The sequence below is a fragment of the Montipora capricornis genome, chromosome 2, assembly GCF_036669925.1.
Source record: "Montipora capricornis isolate CH-2021 chromosome 2, ASM3666992v2, whole genome shotgun sequence".
Classification (NCBI taxonomy): Eukaryota; Metazoa; Cnidaria; class Anthozoa; order Scleractinia; family Acroporidae; genus Montipora; species Montipora capricornis.
Window position 1 is genome coordinate 5263408 of NC_090884.1, and position 17379 is coordinate 5280786.

General features: G+C 39.5%; 1 protein-coding gene across 1 annotated transcript; it reads right to left on the reverse strand.

Annotated features, from left to right (window-relative positions):
- Positions 1-12502: 12502 nt before the first annotated feature.
- Positions 12503-14606, reverse strand: LOC138038578 (forkhead box protein A2-A-like). Its single transcript, XM_068884540.1, has one exon. The coding sequence runs from the start codon at positions 14113-14115 to the stop codon at positions 13117-13119; it is 999 nt and encodes a 332-aa protein (XP_068740641.1). The 5' UTR covers positions 14116-14606; the 3' UTR covers positions 12503-13116.
- Positions 14607-17379: the final 2773 nt, after the last annotated feature.

Genomic DNA, 17379 nt, shown 5'->3' on the forward strand with positions numbered 1-17379 from the left:
AACGTCTTTAACATTAAACGTTGTCAAACGCCGGGCGTTGCAAACAGTCATTCGCATTTGTCTCTATGGATACGTCTTTAAGGGACCGATTAGTGCCCCCACGTATGGATATCGAAGGAGCGTGCCAAATGGCTTCAATTTCACCAGTCTAAAATTTGCAATGTTGAATTAATGTTGACGCAAAGTTGTAAATTAACTCGTTCACCATCAATTTAACATGTTTTCACTCGGTTGAAAGTGGCTGGCAAACAGTATCGGCATGGCTGTTCAACTGTGACAAAAATCGAACGTCTGTTGAAGCAAATGTTTCAAACCTTTAATCCGGTTTCCACTAGGGACGCAAGCAAGCAACCAAGCTCAAGTACAAGCATAAGTAGCTGATGCTAAGTGAAAACGAACGTCGACGTAAGCATAACTTTTCATCGAAATCATACGCGGCCTCTGCCATTTTGTTCAAATGCTCAGACGCGGGAAATTTCGAAAGAGTGTTTTAATTGGCCAGACACGGCCAGACTTTGTAAATTTGCATGTGCTTATATCGTGCTTCGTTTTCACACGGCATAAGACGAATGCAAGTACATGTACAGGCGCAAGTATAAGAAAAGAAAAGAAAATTGATCCTTGTGCTTCTATGCTTGTGCTTGCGGATATGCGTGCGTCGCTGGTGAAAACCAGGCTTAAAGATTGGTTTTTTTCTGTCTATATTATTCTTTTGTCAGTGCAATTGCAGCACTCGCACGTTTGCTCTCTGTTAGAATTAGGGAGCTTTAGCAACGACAACGGCTACGGCAACGAGAACGTCACAAATTTGCATATTCAGTGAGGAAAAGCAATAGCTTTGCACCCTCTGCACGTGCATCTTTTCTTTTTTGTCTATTTCTTTGCCGTCGTCAGCAAAACAACAACGTGAAATCACCTAATCTGAGGATTTAGGGACAACGTCAGCGCTTCAAGGCTAAATTTTCATTTTCTCCTCCAAATTGAGCGCCGTTCATACTAGTTTCGTTCTTGAGGGTTTGCCACACCTTTGTCACGTTAAAATACTTGGAATAGTCGCGAAGCGACTACAACGACGACATTTAACGACGACGTTCTTGTTGCCGTTGCCGTTGTCGTTGAGAAAGCTCCCTAATTGAGCAATGAGAACGGCGACGGTAACAAGAACGTGATAAATTTGCATATTCAGTGTGCAAACACCAAGTTTGCACGCCCCGCACGTGGTTTTTCACTTTTGTCCATTAAGCAAAGACGACGGCTACGGCAACGCCACGAAGCAAGGATATTATTGCCGGGTTAAAAAAGGAAAAATACTCGTGATGCACGTGCAACACGAATTTCCGTGCATTTCTCTGCCGTACTTCACAAAACAACAACGTGAAATCACCAAATTTTAGGTTTTGACGACAACGTGGGCATATAACAAAGAAACAGTCATTTTCTGTTTTGATTTTGAAACCGTTGGTACCTATTCAGTTACTGGATAGTTCGTCTGTACTGTACAAGGTGAACAAGACGGAATAATCGCGAAATACTTGCGATAGCGCTCAGTTATAGTTTAGACTGACATTTTTGTTGCTGTAGCCGTTGTCTTTTCTTAAACTCCCTAACGTGAAATAGCCATATTAAGTCAGGCCGCTCCGACCAGTATCATTTTTGAGGAACGACCACACCCTTGTCATATTAAAAAGGTTGAAATAGTCACGAAGTGATTACAGTAACGCGAATTTATATTGTGAGACGACGTTCTCGTTGCCGTCGCCGACTTCGACTTCGTCGTTGCTTAAGTTAACTTTGAAAGCACCGCTATCACAGTGATCTGTGTATCCCCGTGATATGTGTATCTCCCCCGGTGGGGAGACACAAAACGCTGAAGCTCAACGGTAGACAGAAAAATTGCCCGGGGGGGGGAGGGGGGACTCCCATATAAAAAGGGGAGAAATGATCGCCAGAAATTTCAAATTAAACCCCTAAAGGAGACCAATCTGGGCGTGGCCCAGGCTTTCTTTGACCCCTAAAAGAGGTCCTTTTACAGGTTATATGAATCAGTCGAGTAATTAACTAAAAAGAATTTTAAAATATACGTAGAAAATATACACTTTTATATTTCTTTGCGCGCAACCCTAAAGGAGACCTTCACGGCTACATATGACAGCGTTTTTCCCAGAACACCCTAAGTGAGACCAAAATCCAAAATTTACACCCCTAAGCGAGACGACGAGCATCCCTCCCCTTTTTATATGGGAGGCTTCCCCGCCGGGACAAAATGGCGTACGAGCAGCGTGACAGGATCTATCAGATTATCCATATCCATCAGATATGGACAAAAACGGAAGCGAATATTTTAACTTTGAGTTCCGCATGAAGAGAACCCACATGCATCACCGCACCAGCGTAGTAGTGAGTGACACTTCGTATCACTTCGATCTGTGACTATTAATTTTTAATTATTTCCGCTAAAGGAAACTGTTTTGGTCGCAATAATTTGATACAATTAGCGACGCAACCACGTCAGACATATTACAATAACGGACTGGGGTGTTTAGAATTTTTGGCTCGCATTTGGGGCACACATATCGCTGAACTAGCGCAGTGATCTAAATCTACATCTACGTCTTCCAGCACTCGGCAAAGCCCCTTTTTGACCTATAGCTGTTTCTGCTTAGGTGGTCTCATGCACCGTACATGTAAGCCTTTTTAGAGACATCACTACCAAGCCGGCCACTTCTGGTGGAGAGAACAGAACAGCCACAACACAGGGGAGTACATCCCCTACTCTTATCAAATAGTGTTTGGGTTCTATGAACATCGAAGGTATTTGTGAGACGGGGCTTGCGGTTTATAGTCCTTATCCGAGAAGACTTGAAAGTCTTACCATTTGCAGATGAAATTACAAAGCAGCGCTTTCTCCTCATTTATTTTAAGATCCTGAATGTTGATCCGGCCGGGGTTCGAGCCCGCGACCTCCCGCATGACAGCCCGGTGCTCAACCAACTGATATATGTATCCCCTTGATTTGTCACCACAGCACAACTTTGTCATACATGCATAAAAACGGTGTTAATATTCTGAATTAATTAACAGTGCGCAACAGCCTCACATTGAGTAACTTTTAAAAAAACAGTTGAGATTGCATTTTCTGAATACTTGAGTTTGGCTATTCAAAAATTAGCTATGGAACTCATATCTCTTAATTCTATAGTCTGATCAAGTCTCTTGGCACTAAATTGTATACTAATTTTTGCTAGGTGTTTTTCTGGGTGTATTTGCTTGTATGCTTTACAAGTTTATATTGCCGAGTGTCTCTAGTTTTTGCAGTCATCAGTTAATATTTAAGTGTAAGTATGGCTTATTTATAGTGTTTTAATTTTATAAACAATGTAGTTTAATCTAGTCTCTTGTCCCCAATTTTGTACACTCTATGGGTCAAACAATTATATATTTGTTTATGCGATTTATTCGATTATATTATCCTGTGTGGTTTTAAATTAAGTAGTCATATTTAGTTGCTTAAGTATTCTTAACCAGTCCTTTTTTTTTAATTTTATTCTATTAGTATTGTATTAATTTTAGTTAAAGCCTTCTTTTATTCATGCAAATTCTTCACATTATGTTTGCTGACCATCTGCCATTTAAGTCTCCGGCTTTGGCTGCTCTCGTGTATTTCTCAGAGTCTGTTTTGTAATAATAAAGGAATGGAATTGTGAGGCCCGCTCGAGGGGTACACGACGTTGAAAACTACACTATCCGCTCAATATGTGAATTTATTGAATTCATCATTTATATTCATTTGTTTCTCTCGTAGTCACTGGCAAAACTAGTGAAACAATCGCGTCAGATATATGCTAATCGATACAAATATAGCCAAAAGGATTGCAGCGAATATGTGTATTCCTTCCATTGCAAAGTGACTGGTTTGTTTTATTTCTTGAGGACAGCAGAGGACGATACACATATCACTGAAGCCGAGATCAGTGAGGAAGTGTTACTAATATGAGGGAGTTTTTCAGAGAACATATAGCCGTAGAATTGACGGCAAAATTCACCGTTCTATTTCATTCAACTCAACCCGCGCACGACTATTACAACATAATTTATCCAGCCCGCGAATCTTAACGAAGAACAGCAGATTCTATAGTTGTAAGTTCGAAAGGCTTTTTTAACTCCCTTTCAGTTCACTGTTCACGGAAAAAATTTTGGGTGCATTAAAAATGTTAAGCGTTGGAAGGGGAGAGACGTGTGGGGTACACATATCATTGGCCGCCATATTTGAAGAGGGTCTTAATGGGGTTAACCGATAGGCGTAAAACGTCCAAAAATTTAGTCGATAGCCGTAAAAATTGAAAAATTTTAACCGTTAGTCGTAAATGGGGTGAAAAAAAGTTAACCGTAAAAGAAACTGTTCCCTAGATTTGTAAAAGTAACCGTTGACATTTCTACGGGTAAAATAGTATTAGAAGTGAAATACTTAAAAGTATGATCTATCAAATAACTTATTTCATCCAGAGATGATCCCAAGACCTTTATTTTGCTTAAAGATACAAAAAATACAGGTTTATTAATATTTAACTCTTTGAAACAAAAGAAATTGATTTATAATTTTTTTGTTAACCGTAACTGAAAAAAATTAACCGATAGCCGTAAAAGAGCCAAAATTTTAGCCAATAACCGTAAATGCCACCACCCCATTCGGACCCTCTTTGAAGGGATACACGATATGTGTTCGGGGATACACATATCACGGGAATACACGTATCACTGCGACACCGCGACTAAATGACTTAAATACACCTTATTCCAAAATGGCCACCATTTTAGTATTCTTTTGTTTCCATGCAAATTGGCCCTTATGGCCTCGTTCAAGGTTTTGTATTCGTTTGAAGGCGAGGCCATAAGGGCCAATTTGCATGGAAACAAAAGAATGCTAAAATGGCGGCCATTTTGGAATAAAGTGCATTACACTGTACGGCCTTCGAACTCCGTTACTGATGAGTAGAAAAGTGTGAGTATTGTTCTAAAGTGCAACAATATGCATGAAATGCGCTATAATTTTTGTGCTTCATAATTAATGATCATACTTATTTCATTGAAACATCGATAGAACGCGGTGGGCTTTTAGATTCCAAACAAACGGAAAAGGATTGTCGCGATTAGTAAGTGCTATTGTTGTGATAAGACCCTCCATGTTACTGAACTGAACTGGTTAAATGTGGACCACACATCAAGATTGATTTGTAGCCGCCAGCTCACGGTTCAGTGTAAATGAGCATAACTGCATGAAATTCCGTGTGCGCCCTACTATAGTAAGTGATTACAAATTTGTCCTGAGATTTTCCGTTTACTGTTACCCCAACTATCCACACAGCTTTCTGTGTGGTGCACTGTCACTTAGTCCAATTTATTTGTGATTTTGAGGCTTTTGACAGCCGGATTTTAGCTAATTAATAAATGTGTTGGGGTTTTATGACGTCTTAGAACTGAAGAGTTGGCTTAAGAACAACCTTTTGACGACAACATTTCGTCGCCAAATGCCTCCAGTAGTCTTTGAAAAAGGAAACCTCTTCAAACCGAAAGATGAACCTGTCAGTACAAAACTGTTAAGCTTATTAGCTTTAAAATGAACCATAAGCCCAAGCTCAGAAGTTTTAATCAAATGAAAAATGCTTTTTGAGCCTAGATATTTTAGTCAAACAGAACACAAAGCAAGCGATGGTCGGCAACAACTTACGTAAAGTAACAAAGTAGTTGTTGCACGTTTTTTCTTGTTGTCTTCGGCGTTGTTTTGGCTTTCGGCCATGTTCTGTACCGGACTTATTTGCGAGTGTCTTCTTCAATAATCTAATCACCTTTTGCAAATATTGGATTAACGTTTTGGGAGATTATTGCAGAACAATAAACACAGATATTTACAACTCACAATTTATCCCTTTATATTTACTTTAAACGTTACGTAAACGACGCAGACTTCCTAGTTTAATTGAGAGAATTTGTCCGTTTGGAGAAGAATTCGCTAAGGTCTTGAACCTTTTAAAAAGGGCAGCGACAAATCGACAGTAAATTATTAATTACTGGCCGCTACGTGCTCGTCTTTCTGATTTCCCTGTTTGAAAAGCCAAATATGTTTAACTGTACAAAAGTTGACTTCTGAAAACTAGGTAATTTTGCGATCTTGAACTTGAAAGAAATGCAGTCTGCGAATTTGTCCAAACGACACTAGGCAGCTCAAACAACTGCTATTGTGCGAAGGGATTTTTCAACGATATTGTACGCTAACATATTTGTACTTTTAAGAGACGGTCTCTTGAAGATCGTGAGAGATTGGGAATGCCTCGCACCTGCCTTGGTCTTTCGTGATCCCAAAAAGCGAGGGGGTTGATTGCCAAGATCTGATGCGCGCATTTGAACTCAATCTCACAAACGTACGAGCGTGCGGCGTTCAAAGAAAGCGAGCGAGGTCTAACGGCGATTTCTTTATTCCACATTGTATGTTGTATCAATTGATCGAGCTTTGTACGCGAGAATTCAAACTATGATAGCAGGGGAGTAATTTTTCCGTTGCTTTAGGAGTAAAACGCAAACCAATCTTAATCAGCCGATAAGTATTTGCGATTTATCTTAAGGATTTGAGTTTATTTATGAATACAAATCTTCGATAACCTAGCAAAATACGCTATTATCGCATGCAATATCTTGTGATATCATTAAAATAATTCTCATATCCGCACGTTTGACATCAATCTGGGTGAAAGCGTTTCCTTATTGTGCAAAATTGAGGTTTCAATTTAATGGTTATTTCACCACCCATTCGTCTAAAGTTAAGAGTCCTTCAACTAATAAAAGCTAAAACTCGAGGAGTGAGAAAACAACTATTACGATCGATTGAAATAAAATATTCGTAAGCTTGTGCCCCTTTGCCCCGAACCAGATACGTTTACGAACGATGGATTAAAAATCTGCATTTATGCATTGTTCGTGGGCGTTTTAAACTTCACCAGTGTATGTTTTTGTAAAAATATTATGATTTCAATTCAATGCTTCGATAGGTCAATTAATCAGACGTCCAGCTGCAAAAAACATAATACAGGGTTGTTTGAGGGGAGAGATTACCAGCACTGTGCAATGTTTGAAAGTGTTTGAAAATATACGACGGAATCGCTGATAACCCCTCCAAGCATAGGTGTACAGAAAATCTGTTTTTTAAATCCCTGATGACTTAGTCATTTCCCAAATGTTCACAAGTTCTGGTTACGTAAATGGACACCCCAACTCTGTTTCAAGTAAATCTTTTTGAAAACAAATTGTCCACTAAATTTAGAGTGTGGCCTTTCTTAGAATTGGCGTGGCATGTTTTCCTTTCTCGCACCAGCAGCTACAAAAACAAAGGCGGCTTGCTTCTAATTGCCCCAACAGATGTATTCACACGTCTTTTGCTGTAATTTGCAAGAAAGTCTGAACTCCAAAAGAATAATCATCAAAACAAACCGACAAAGATGATAAAAAAACAAGATGTTTTTCCCATAGGCAGCAATTATGTAAGTCATAAACAAATTCGTTTGGGAAAAATGTGTTTACTTTGACTCACAGAGGTCTTGTGTCGACCCCCTGCAAAGTTTAAGCTGCGATCTCTTTGTTTAAGACATGGACTTCAAAATTTGCGTTTGGCCGCAATTTTGAAGGAAATGGTGTATGTCTTTAATTCCCCAGGGTGAACTTTAAATCCCAGAGCTTGATTTTAAACGGTTAACTAGCCCACCTGACATTCTAGTCAACCAAAACCTTTTACGGTAGAGGAAACACATGGATATCTCCAATTTACTCCCACTTACATCACCTCCAAATAATTTCAATTTGGATATGCAGTTATTATATTGATTCCAATTAACGGCCTAAAACATCGATCCCGTTGTGAAATGATATGGTGAAAGTTGTTTTACAAATGTACTTCTTATTCTTAAATCAGACATACAGTTGTGACCAATGCTTCATTTACTGCCGTGTGTCTTCACTTTAGCTTGGCTTATAAGAATATATGCCCATTTGGTATTGTATGAATGCGATGAATTTTCTGTCTTGAAAGACTTAACAACTCTCGGTTATAAGCCCGAACCCCCCCTACTAGGCTCAAATTTCGCTTAACTCTAGCTTTTATTTGTGCAAAAAGTGGAATAAATTAAATAGGGTATGCCCCTTTATACACGCCAGGTGGTAAACTAGATGGATCATTGTCAACCGTATCTCAAAAACCTGCTTGAGCGATTAAACGAGGGGTTAGCGAACAAGACGGCAACATGCAGCAACTGAAACGTTGCAAAGGTTTGAAGGATTAAAACAAACGATGCTTCACTTCGTTCAGCCCCGTTTATGCCGGCGGTTAATTATTGCAGAGATTGCAAAACTTTTCAGTACTCAAGAGTTGGAATAATTGTACAGTGACAATTAAAAGTTTTAAATCACGGCGTCAGTTTCGATGGCCTTCATCTCCCAACAGCTAAAACGTACGCAGCTGTTTGGGCTCTCATCGCCCAATCAGCGACGGAAAGTGGTAGAAAACCTGAGAGAAAACCGATCGTAAGGATCTTGTCATTTACAGCATGAAATGCAATGATAAGTTTTTACTTGCTCACTATTGAAGTGCTTTAAAGGTCCGATTGGCAAATAACACTGCTTTCCAGGTCATGGTTCAAATCATTCCGTGCCATGCAAAAAGGTGTCGAAAGTATCTTTTCAAGTCTGGCGGAGCAAGAGTTCGTTTCTCCAAATCCCGAAAGTTGCCGAGCGTATTTCGGAAGCCAGGACTCCTTTGGTGTTTTCAAAAGCAGAAGAATTTGCAATTATCTTACTTTTATTGTCTTGAAAACACATTAAAAGATCAGCGTTCAGCACCCTGATTCACATAGCTTTTCGGACCCGAGAAATTTTGCGAGATGCTTGAGAAACGCACCGTTGCTTTGCATGATTGCGAATGAATACGGTGTGAGCTATTTTACCTCGGTTTTGTGTCCGTGGGCATTTAATCACATGATGCTTACAAAAATTTGGGGAACACAACGGGTATCTTCGGTAAACATCTGTTCGAAAGGAAGGATGGCTAGAAATTCCGAATATTCGAACTCAGACTTTCAAGGCGCACTACCTTTTTGGACATTTTTCTGAACAGATTTACTAGACATTTCGGAAAAGTAGTCAAAGGTTTGAAGAGTGAGTAGAAATTTCGAAACCACATTTAAAAACACTAGAATTTTACTTATCTGAATAAGAGTTAACTGTGATATTGTAAAAGCATAAACGTTGAAGATTTATAATTTCTATCATTTTCGCCAAAGTTTGTTTGAAAATACATTTTAAGCTTGAAAAGTTCCCCTAAATTTTCGGGATAAAGGATGACTAGGTGTAATGATAAGATCGTTCTTTCGGACAAGGCGAAAAAGAAACCTAGGAATTTCTACAGACCTGGTTCCCTAGAACATCGGAACAGATCAACCTTTTGAAGGGCAGCTATACAAACGCACTAAACGAAACCATTTTAGTTTATTCTGACAAATTGTAAGACATTCGGTCGTTGGTTCAGCTCCCCAGCCTCTGAAAGATTACTAATAAGGACTTGGAAACAGAAGTCTTTGTGACAGCGTCGGAGGATTTTCTAGTGTCTGCAGAGTTCTCGTCGATTTGAAGGCCCATTCAATTTGTCTTAAGGTTTTTTTCTCGACTGAAATAGCAAGTGATCTAAGCAGGTCGTAACATGCAGAAGATATTAAGTATCTTTTTTTTAAAGAAAGATTTAGCACTGACCAACCAGCTCAATAGCATTGGAAGCGTTCGAGTGATGTCCAGTCGTAGAAAAAGACTCCATGCCCATGACAATAATTAGATTGACTTTAAATATCCCTTAGTTGCTCTTTTATGAATGGCAGAAGTCGCTAAATCCGTTGGTAATCTTTCTGTTGAGAAAAAAAGGGCTATATTTTTCCAATGACTCCACCATTGAAATATTTCCGCTTCGATTATCGTGGTATTAGCTTATGACGCACTTTGAAGGCTGAAAAAACCCTAAATACGTAATAGTGGTTTTTGTGGTGATTCTAAATATAATTTATCCACCGACCGAACCTCTTTTTGTTGGCCACAGAATGAATGCAGTCATGGTTATGTTCCGGTGAGGCGGGGGTCCAGATTTTAACTCTTAGTTAATAACATTCACCGGTACCGATAACATCAGTTATCTCAAGCGCTGAAGGTGAATAAATGGATTTAACATACTCGCAGGAAATATCTGGGTGTAAGGAGCTTTATTTTAATTTAACTGTGAAGCAAATGATAAGTCAGCCGCTTTAAGGTGTGAAATGTTTATTTTACAAGAAACTTGAAAAATATTTTTTGTATAGGAATACAGTCTGGTGATAACTTTCAGACTGAAATAACGTTAACATATATCGTCTTTTTCAGTTGCCCTGACTTAGAAACTTCCAAAACCTGAACTGTTCATTTAGGGAAAGGCGACCGAAATATACCTGAAATGAAACTGAAAAAAAAACAACAACAACAATAACAGCACTGAACTGTATTGGGGTGCGACCTTACCTTAAACTTGGGAAGAAATGTCTTTACCCTAATCACGCATAAGCAACCACACCATCAGTTTTAACTGGCGACAATTGTCTTTGCCAGCTACGAATTAAGAAAACCACTTCACTGGAAATTATGACATTCTTAATTGTCTTTAAGGTTTAGCCGGTCTTCATTCTTTAGAAGCCAAACTCCAATGCGGATAATTCTATACAGGCAGGACTTGAGGGAAAATATGATATGGTATAGACCTTTCCACTGCTTCAAAATTCAGGGCGTGCCACTGAGGAGATTGATTTAGAGGATTTATCTTTGTCACTGTTTTTATAGACGTATAAGCCGAATGATCGCTTTATTCTTTCAAACCAAAATTGTTTCTGAGACTTTGTGACTTATCTTCGAGGCCCGAGTAAGAGTTTACGTGATCAAAGCGAACTTTGAGTCGGGATAAATTGTGTTTTATAATTTAATGATATTACTTCATAAATTCCGCAAAATCAAATTCCTTACTGCTGATGAAACGCTAGATTCTTTTATGCATGAATCAGTTGACTTGATCTCATTAGCTCTTGGTTAGGGGCAAAAAAATTGAGTGGATCACAAAGAGCTGACGATATTTTCGTTATAGGAGTGAGAATTCTTTAAATGGTCTCAGCGGTGGACTCTTGGATCACACCTCAAAAAAACACAGCAAAAATGGGAAAAATTAAGCAGATTAGCTAGCAATGAATAAAAGTTATCAAAGTTTTAAAAAGATTATAACCGAGAGCGTTATCAACAAAGGAAAAAAGACTTAAAAGAGTCATTTTTCTAATGCCCTTAGAAAGAATTTCCTCATCTCTAGTGTTTTTATCAACCAAGTATAGACCTTCCGCCGACAAATGCCTCCAGAAACTGCTATATTGATTTAGACGTTTTACGCGGGTTTTAATCGAGAGTACTTAATAGCCGACAAAAAACAAGAATTTTTAGAGAGTCCTGTCCGGTCCGAGGAAGCTCTGATCGCTCTTATCTTTCCCGAACATCTGAGAATTACTGACACAGATAAACTGCTCCGAAGGTGTCGACTCCTGGATTTCAATACCAATGATTAACCTTGTCACATTCTAATGCGAAAAGAAAACAAACTCGGCCCAGCAGTATTATGTTTTGAGATCACTACAATGGAAGTTTATTTCTTATTAGGGAATGTTGCTTTGACAGAGAGATGAAGAGAGACGAACAAAAAGTAATATAAGATAGCTGGTTATTGCATTTCCTGTGGACACCCTTCCGCTAAAATCAGCACCCGTCGATTAGAACCATGCAAACAAGCACTTAAAAAAGTCACTTAGGAAATACTAGTTTCTACGCTGTACAGAGCTCATTTCTTCAAAGAAACCAAAGCTTACTATATCGCTTCTAGTTTTTATTGCATTTATACATTCTCAAGTCATTTCTTCGGGCGGTTCCAGTTCGCGCAGTTTCAACGAAGACACGTTCGACTGTCGTCAGCGAAGTACGATGATTTTTTAGAGATAATTGTTTTAGCACGAATGATAAGCCGAACGTCATAAAAATTCTTGAGGTTAACTATTGTTATTTTTTTCTACGCAAGGTTGTGGTTTTTCAGCAATACTTGTATAAACTGTCATGCCCTACGCTTCGCATGTCACTTCCTGCTAACGCAAATTAAATATTTTTGCAGTAAAACATTGTAGCTATCTCCACTTTTCTAAACGTAATAATGGTCTTTCATAATTGCAGCAATCGCAAGCGCGTTTTGTCAATTTTAGTGCTTCAGTTCCACTCTCCGAATGACATTATCTCCAGAAACTATTTCAGACCGGCTATAAAAGAAAAAGTTTGCGCTGGAAAGTTGAACGCGCTTTGTAGGTGTAGCAAAAACCCCAGGCTTATATCAAGCTGGAGTCGCTTGTTCGAAAATGAGACCTGTGACAAATACAAATGCATACGTGGACTTTAATGCATAGTTTGTCTTCTCGCTGCTCGAATAACTGTTTAACGTAAGCCTACAAATGATTACTTTCAATTTTTAATCGATAAAAAGTCTTCAAATACTGTAGTTGTAAAAAAACGCATTTACGAGGCCAAAACGTAAACCAGTTGTGACACAGTCCCGGTGTTAATCGTTAAGAATGGAAGATGTATGCCGCTGGATCGATTCCTGATGGGAAACATACGTACCTGTTACAGAACACTGAGCTAATTATCTTAACACCTAACTTAATTATTCTTTTAGATATATCCACTGGATATCTTCAATTTCTCGCTGTAAGACTGCTCCGAAATATGGAGTTCAAGAGAGAGGTTATTTTGTATCAGTTTTTTAAGACCCTCTCCAGACAGTTTGTCGCTGGTCGGGCTTGGATAATTAGCAAATATTGCTTTAAGTTCTGCACTGAAATATTCAGCTAAAATCGATGGTCGAGTCTTTCATCAATTAAAAAAGCACCGAACCGGAATCTTGGTTTCTTGTTCTTCTGAACAGTTAGATGTGTTCGCGTTGTCGTATTGTAAACCTTTGCAGGCTTGAAAAGCATCAGCCAAAGTCTCCTAGCTCACTCGCATCTTGCTTTCTTGCTGGAACTGAACTTCTTCAGCAAGACCGTCTGATCGTTTCCTGGGCTCGATGAGTTCTTTGATCATGAAGCCGCAGCGTCGAGCTTTAGCAGGCTGTGGAACTGGCTTGAAAGCGCCAAAATGCGCTCGGGGTGTCACTTCCAGAGACCCATGACGTGCGGTTGGGCGTACAACGCACGAAGTAGCGGCTAGCTGGAGATCCACACAGGGACGCACTTCGTTCATGCTGATTCTGTGCGAAATTGCGCTAAACTGACGGGGAACTTGTAGAGTACGAAAGTGATTATTCAGTCCTTCAGCGAACAAGCTAAAATGGTGATGTGAATTGACTTTGCGTACAAAAGCAGGTTCGTTTGGCTTCTGCGGAGGTCGACATTTAAATCTTTTCGCTCTGCGCAGATAGCTTCCGCTTCCAAACATATCGCCCGACGCTGGATGCATCGTCCAGTAATTTCCTTTGCCTGGTTTTCCAAAGTAGCTGCGAGGAACTTTAATGAAACAGTCGTTAAGAGAGAGATTGTGACGAATGGAGTTTTGCCACTTCTGCTGATTTTTGCGGAAATAAGGGAATCGCATCATGATGTACTCGTAAATTTCGTTCAGTGTTCGCATGCGGTACGGAGAGCTGTCAATCGCCATCGCTATTAATGCAATGTACGAAAATGGCGGCTTAACTTCTTCGGACAGGTAAGGCTTGCTCCGCGACTGCATATTGGACGCTTTGCCGATGGTAGTGTGTCTTCGTTCGGATTCGGGGCATTTTATATCAGCAATGATGAGCGGAGATTGGATACTTGTCTGGTGGATTCTTTCTGCATGGTACACCAATGGAATATCTGAAGTCAGTATTTCTTTGTGTTCGCTCATTGGAAGCACTATAGTGTCAACACTTGACAAACTTCCTGTTTCGATTCCTGAGCGCCCTTCTACGTTGTCCTGCCCGAATAAAGAGCTTTTTCCGTGCTCATCCATGATAGACAAACCTCAAATGAAATCCACTCACTTAATTCTGGCGTTATTTGTAACTTAAAGCTTGTGTAAGACGCGCAAGCCTGTTAGAAAATTGTTGTCCTTGAGTGCCTTATCGCAGCTCAGTGATGCACTATCACAGCTGAGAAGACTACCGTGTCTCTGAAACAGATCGACGTGAACTCTATGGAATTAAAAGGCCCTAAGCTCTCTTGTTTTTCGCCTGCTTCTGGAGAGACCACCCACTCGGCTTAAAATGCACTCGGTGTTTTGCACCACGATCTTGCAGTAGCGGCGTGCAGACTTGTAGCTTGTCTCTAATGCAGTTCAGTTACACCTCAGATTCACGTGAAGTGGTCCTGAGGGTATACAATCACTTGTCATTGTTGTCAACTCCATGTATTTATATATCCCCTCTCATCGATTCGAGGCTGCCGGTCGCCTTTGATTTTTGCGGCGTGCTGCAGGTATGCTCCTACCATCTGGCGCAAATTAAAAGTATCTGTCAACTCCATGTAAATTCCTTTTCTCTGCACATTCCTTACAAAAACAAAAGACTTCTCAAGTTGTTTAGGGTTGTCTTACGCTTTGTTATTTTAACAAATTTTTATAACATGCGCCTTGGAGGTGCCCTATTACATTTCTCCTTAACTAAATGCGACTGTTGTGCTAAGGAATAAGTCAGGGATTGGACATTGTTCGAAATCTTCCTGAATTAATTTCTATTTTAATCCTTGAAAAGACGTAGTTTCAGGAAATGCTCCCAGCCTTTAACAAAGTAAACAGCTGATTAGATCTAAAAACAAATTAGCAATTAAGCGGCCGATTAAAACCCAGCTAGACTCGATAACAGATCGGCTATCGCAAATTTCATGTAAACGGATTAAGCGGTTCTTTACAGCTTTGGAGATTGTAATTTTTTGCGAGGAGACCTTTTGCCAAGTACTATTGTCCTCAAAAACGACTTTTTATTAGCAGGCGGCTTTAAGTCAACAGAAAGCGGTTAGTGACCAGAGAGTTGTTTATACATGTTTTCGAGTAACCTGTTTATTTGAATTAATGAGGGTAACTTGACTCGTTTATGGAGTAAAGTGCCCCGGTTTGACACGCGCTTATGGCAGCCGCCTAGGAAATGGCTGAATACTTTTGCATAAGGGCGTGGGGATTGAAAACAAATTTGCTTAAAATAATCTTTGCATTTTCAAACCAATTTTTAGCGCATTGTTTTCGAGTATTCTTGCGGTAGCCTTGTGTTTGTAAAAGGTAATGTATTTTTCTCCATTGCTTCTTTTGAGTGCAGTTCTCTCGCCCGGAAAAAACTGTCCTTGTGTGGTTTTGAGATTAAAACCCCCATAGTTGTTCTAAAAATCAACAAATCGCAACTGGACACGAGTTTGAGGCATAAAATGGACGTGACTCCGTTTTATCGCGGTACAGATCTCAATAGACTTTTGATGAGGCGATGAAAATTGTTGAAAATTACACGAAAAAGCTCCTTTATTTTCATTGCTTGGCGAATTATCCAAAATACGATTCCTCTCGAAGCATACAAAGGTAAATATTTCTTGGTTAACAAACGTTAATGCTAACGAAAGACGCACCAGAGAGAAAGTACCTCAACACGCGCGATCGCTTGTGGTACAGTAATGGCTTTGCCACATGTGATCAGATAGATATGGAATACTTTGACTTCCTGACGACTGCATTCCACGTTTTCTTGTTCCTGAAAATAGACGCCACTTTTGTTTTGAGCAGTTCCGGTAACTGCAGTGTTTTCCTGCAAATGTTTTTTCTTGTAATTGAGCCTACTTTGACAAGTAGCTTGTGAAACGTGCCCATAAGATACGAAACGCCTTCTAAAGAAATTACAATTCGTTCCACGTGCTTTCTCGTGAGAACTCGCGCGAGTCCGCGACACGACTGCTCAACCGGGTTGATGCTTTCCTATATCTTAAATTTTCTTCCACTCAAAGACATATAATTCTTTATTGCTTTGAACGGGTATAAGCGACATGTTAGCATCCTATTGAGCGATTTGTTGTTAAATCGTGACCGAAAACCCGAACTGTCAAATAAGTGGGTGTTAGGAAATCCATTTATTAAATACACCCTTTTTTGAAACTGTAAAGCGGAATTTTGATCACACGGTCTATAGCGGTGAAGTCGATCACTCGAAATATTTCGCTGAGATGGGTAGAGTTAATTCGTCTGTGATTCCTTATCTTTGAGAGAATTTTTTGCTCAGTGCGTGCCTTTTTCTGTAACTTTCAATTTTGTGGTTTTCGACAACAGACGCGGCGATGACAAAATCGAAAGGTAACCTAGTTTAGTTAATTTGCTAGACTTTTAACACTCGCTTGCCTTAATCGGCCTTTGCTCGCCGATGTAGCCTTTAACTTAAAGTTTACTTTTGATGTATTTTTTCCTGGTTTACTTGCTAGTATATCATTGCTTCTGCCGCCGCCAAAAATGTGACGTTTTGCGCGATAAACTTTGGCAAGAATGTAGCGGAGAAATTCCAAAATTAAGAGGATACAGAGTGTGCGATGTCTCGCGCTGATTAGTATATCTCAGTAATCAGATTTGACTTAATTCTGATCAACATGGTGCCTTGGAGTCGCCAATTGTCGTATTATACGGAAAGCTTTCGGAACCTTACTTTAAATTCTATTTTCTATGATAGAATAGAAATTAATTGGTTAACGAAGAACCATGCCGCGAGAATACAACTCCGAAAATCGCATCTTTTGTACTCAGTGATTAATTAAATTAATAGGGGGTCGCATCTTTAAGAATGAAGTCGACAAAAGTAATATACGCGGACTTATCAAATGAAACAGCAGGTCAGATAACTGGATTTATTTCATGTTTAATATCCATTACAAGAACATTGATTGAACTATATGATCAGATCACAGCTGGGCTTCTCTTACGGTGAGTTTACGAAACTGTAGTAGTCTTTAGCAATGTACAGTACTTCCACTTCGAGAGCTAATTTCATTTCTATCCCTGCGAATAGCATTGGTAATAACATTCAGAGCTCAACCTATCATTAACAGAAACAAGTCACACTGAATGAAATGATTCAAAGATCAGCTAACATTGCCTGGGGCGGGAACTGCCATATTCAATTTTATACTAGGAAGAGTAGATCAATTAGATAATTTCCATGCCCTCGCAGTCCAATGGCATGAAACTACATAACGAGGATTAAAGCCTCTGTTCATAGAGCCTAAACTCGATGGTTACATACGAAAATTCTTATTT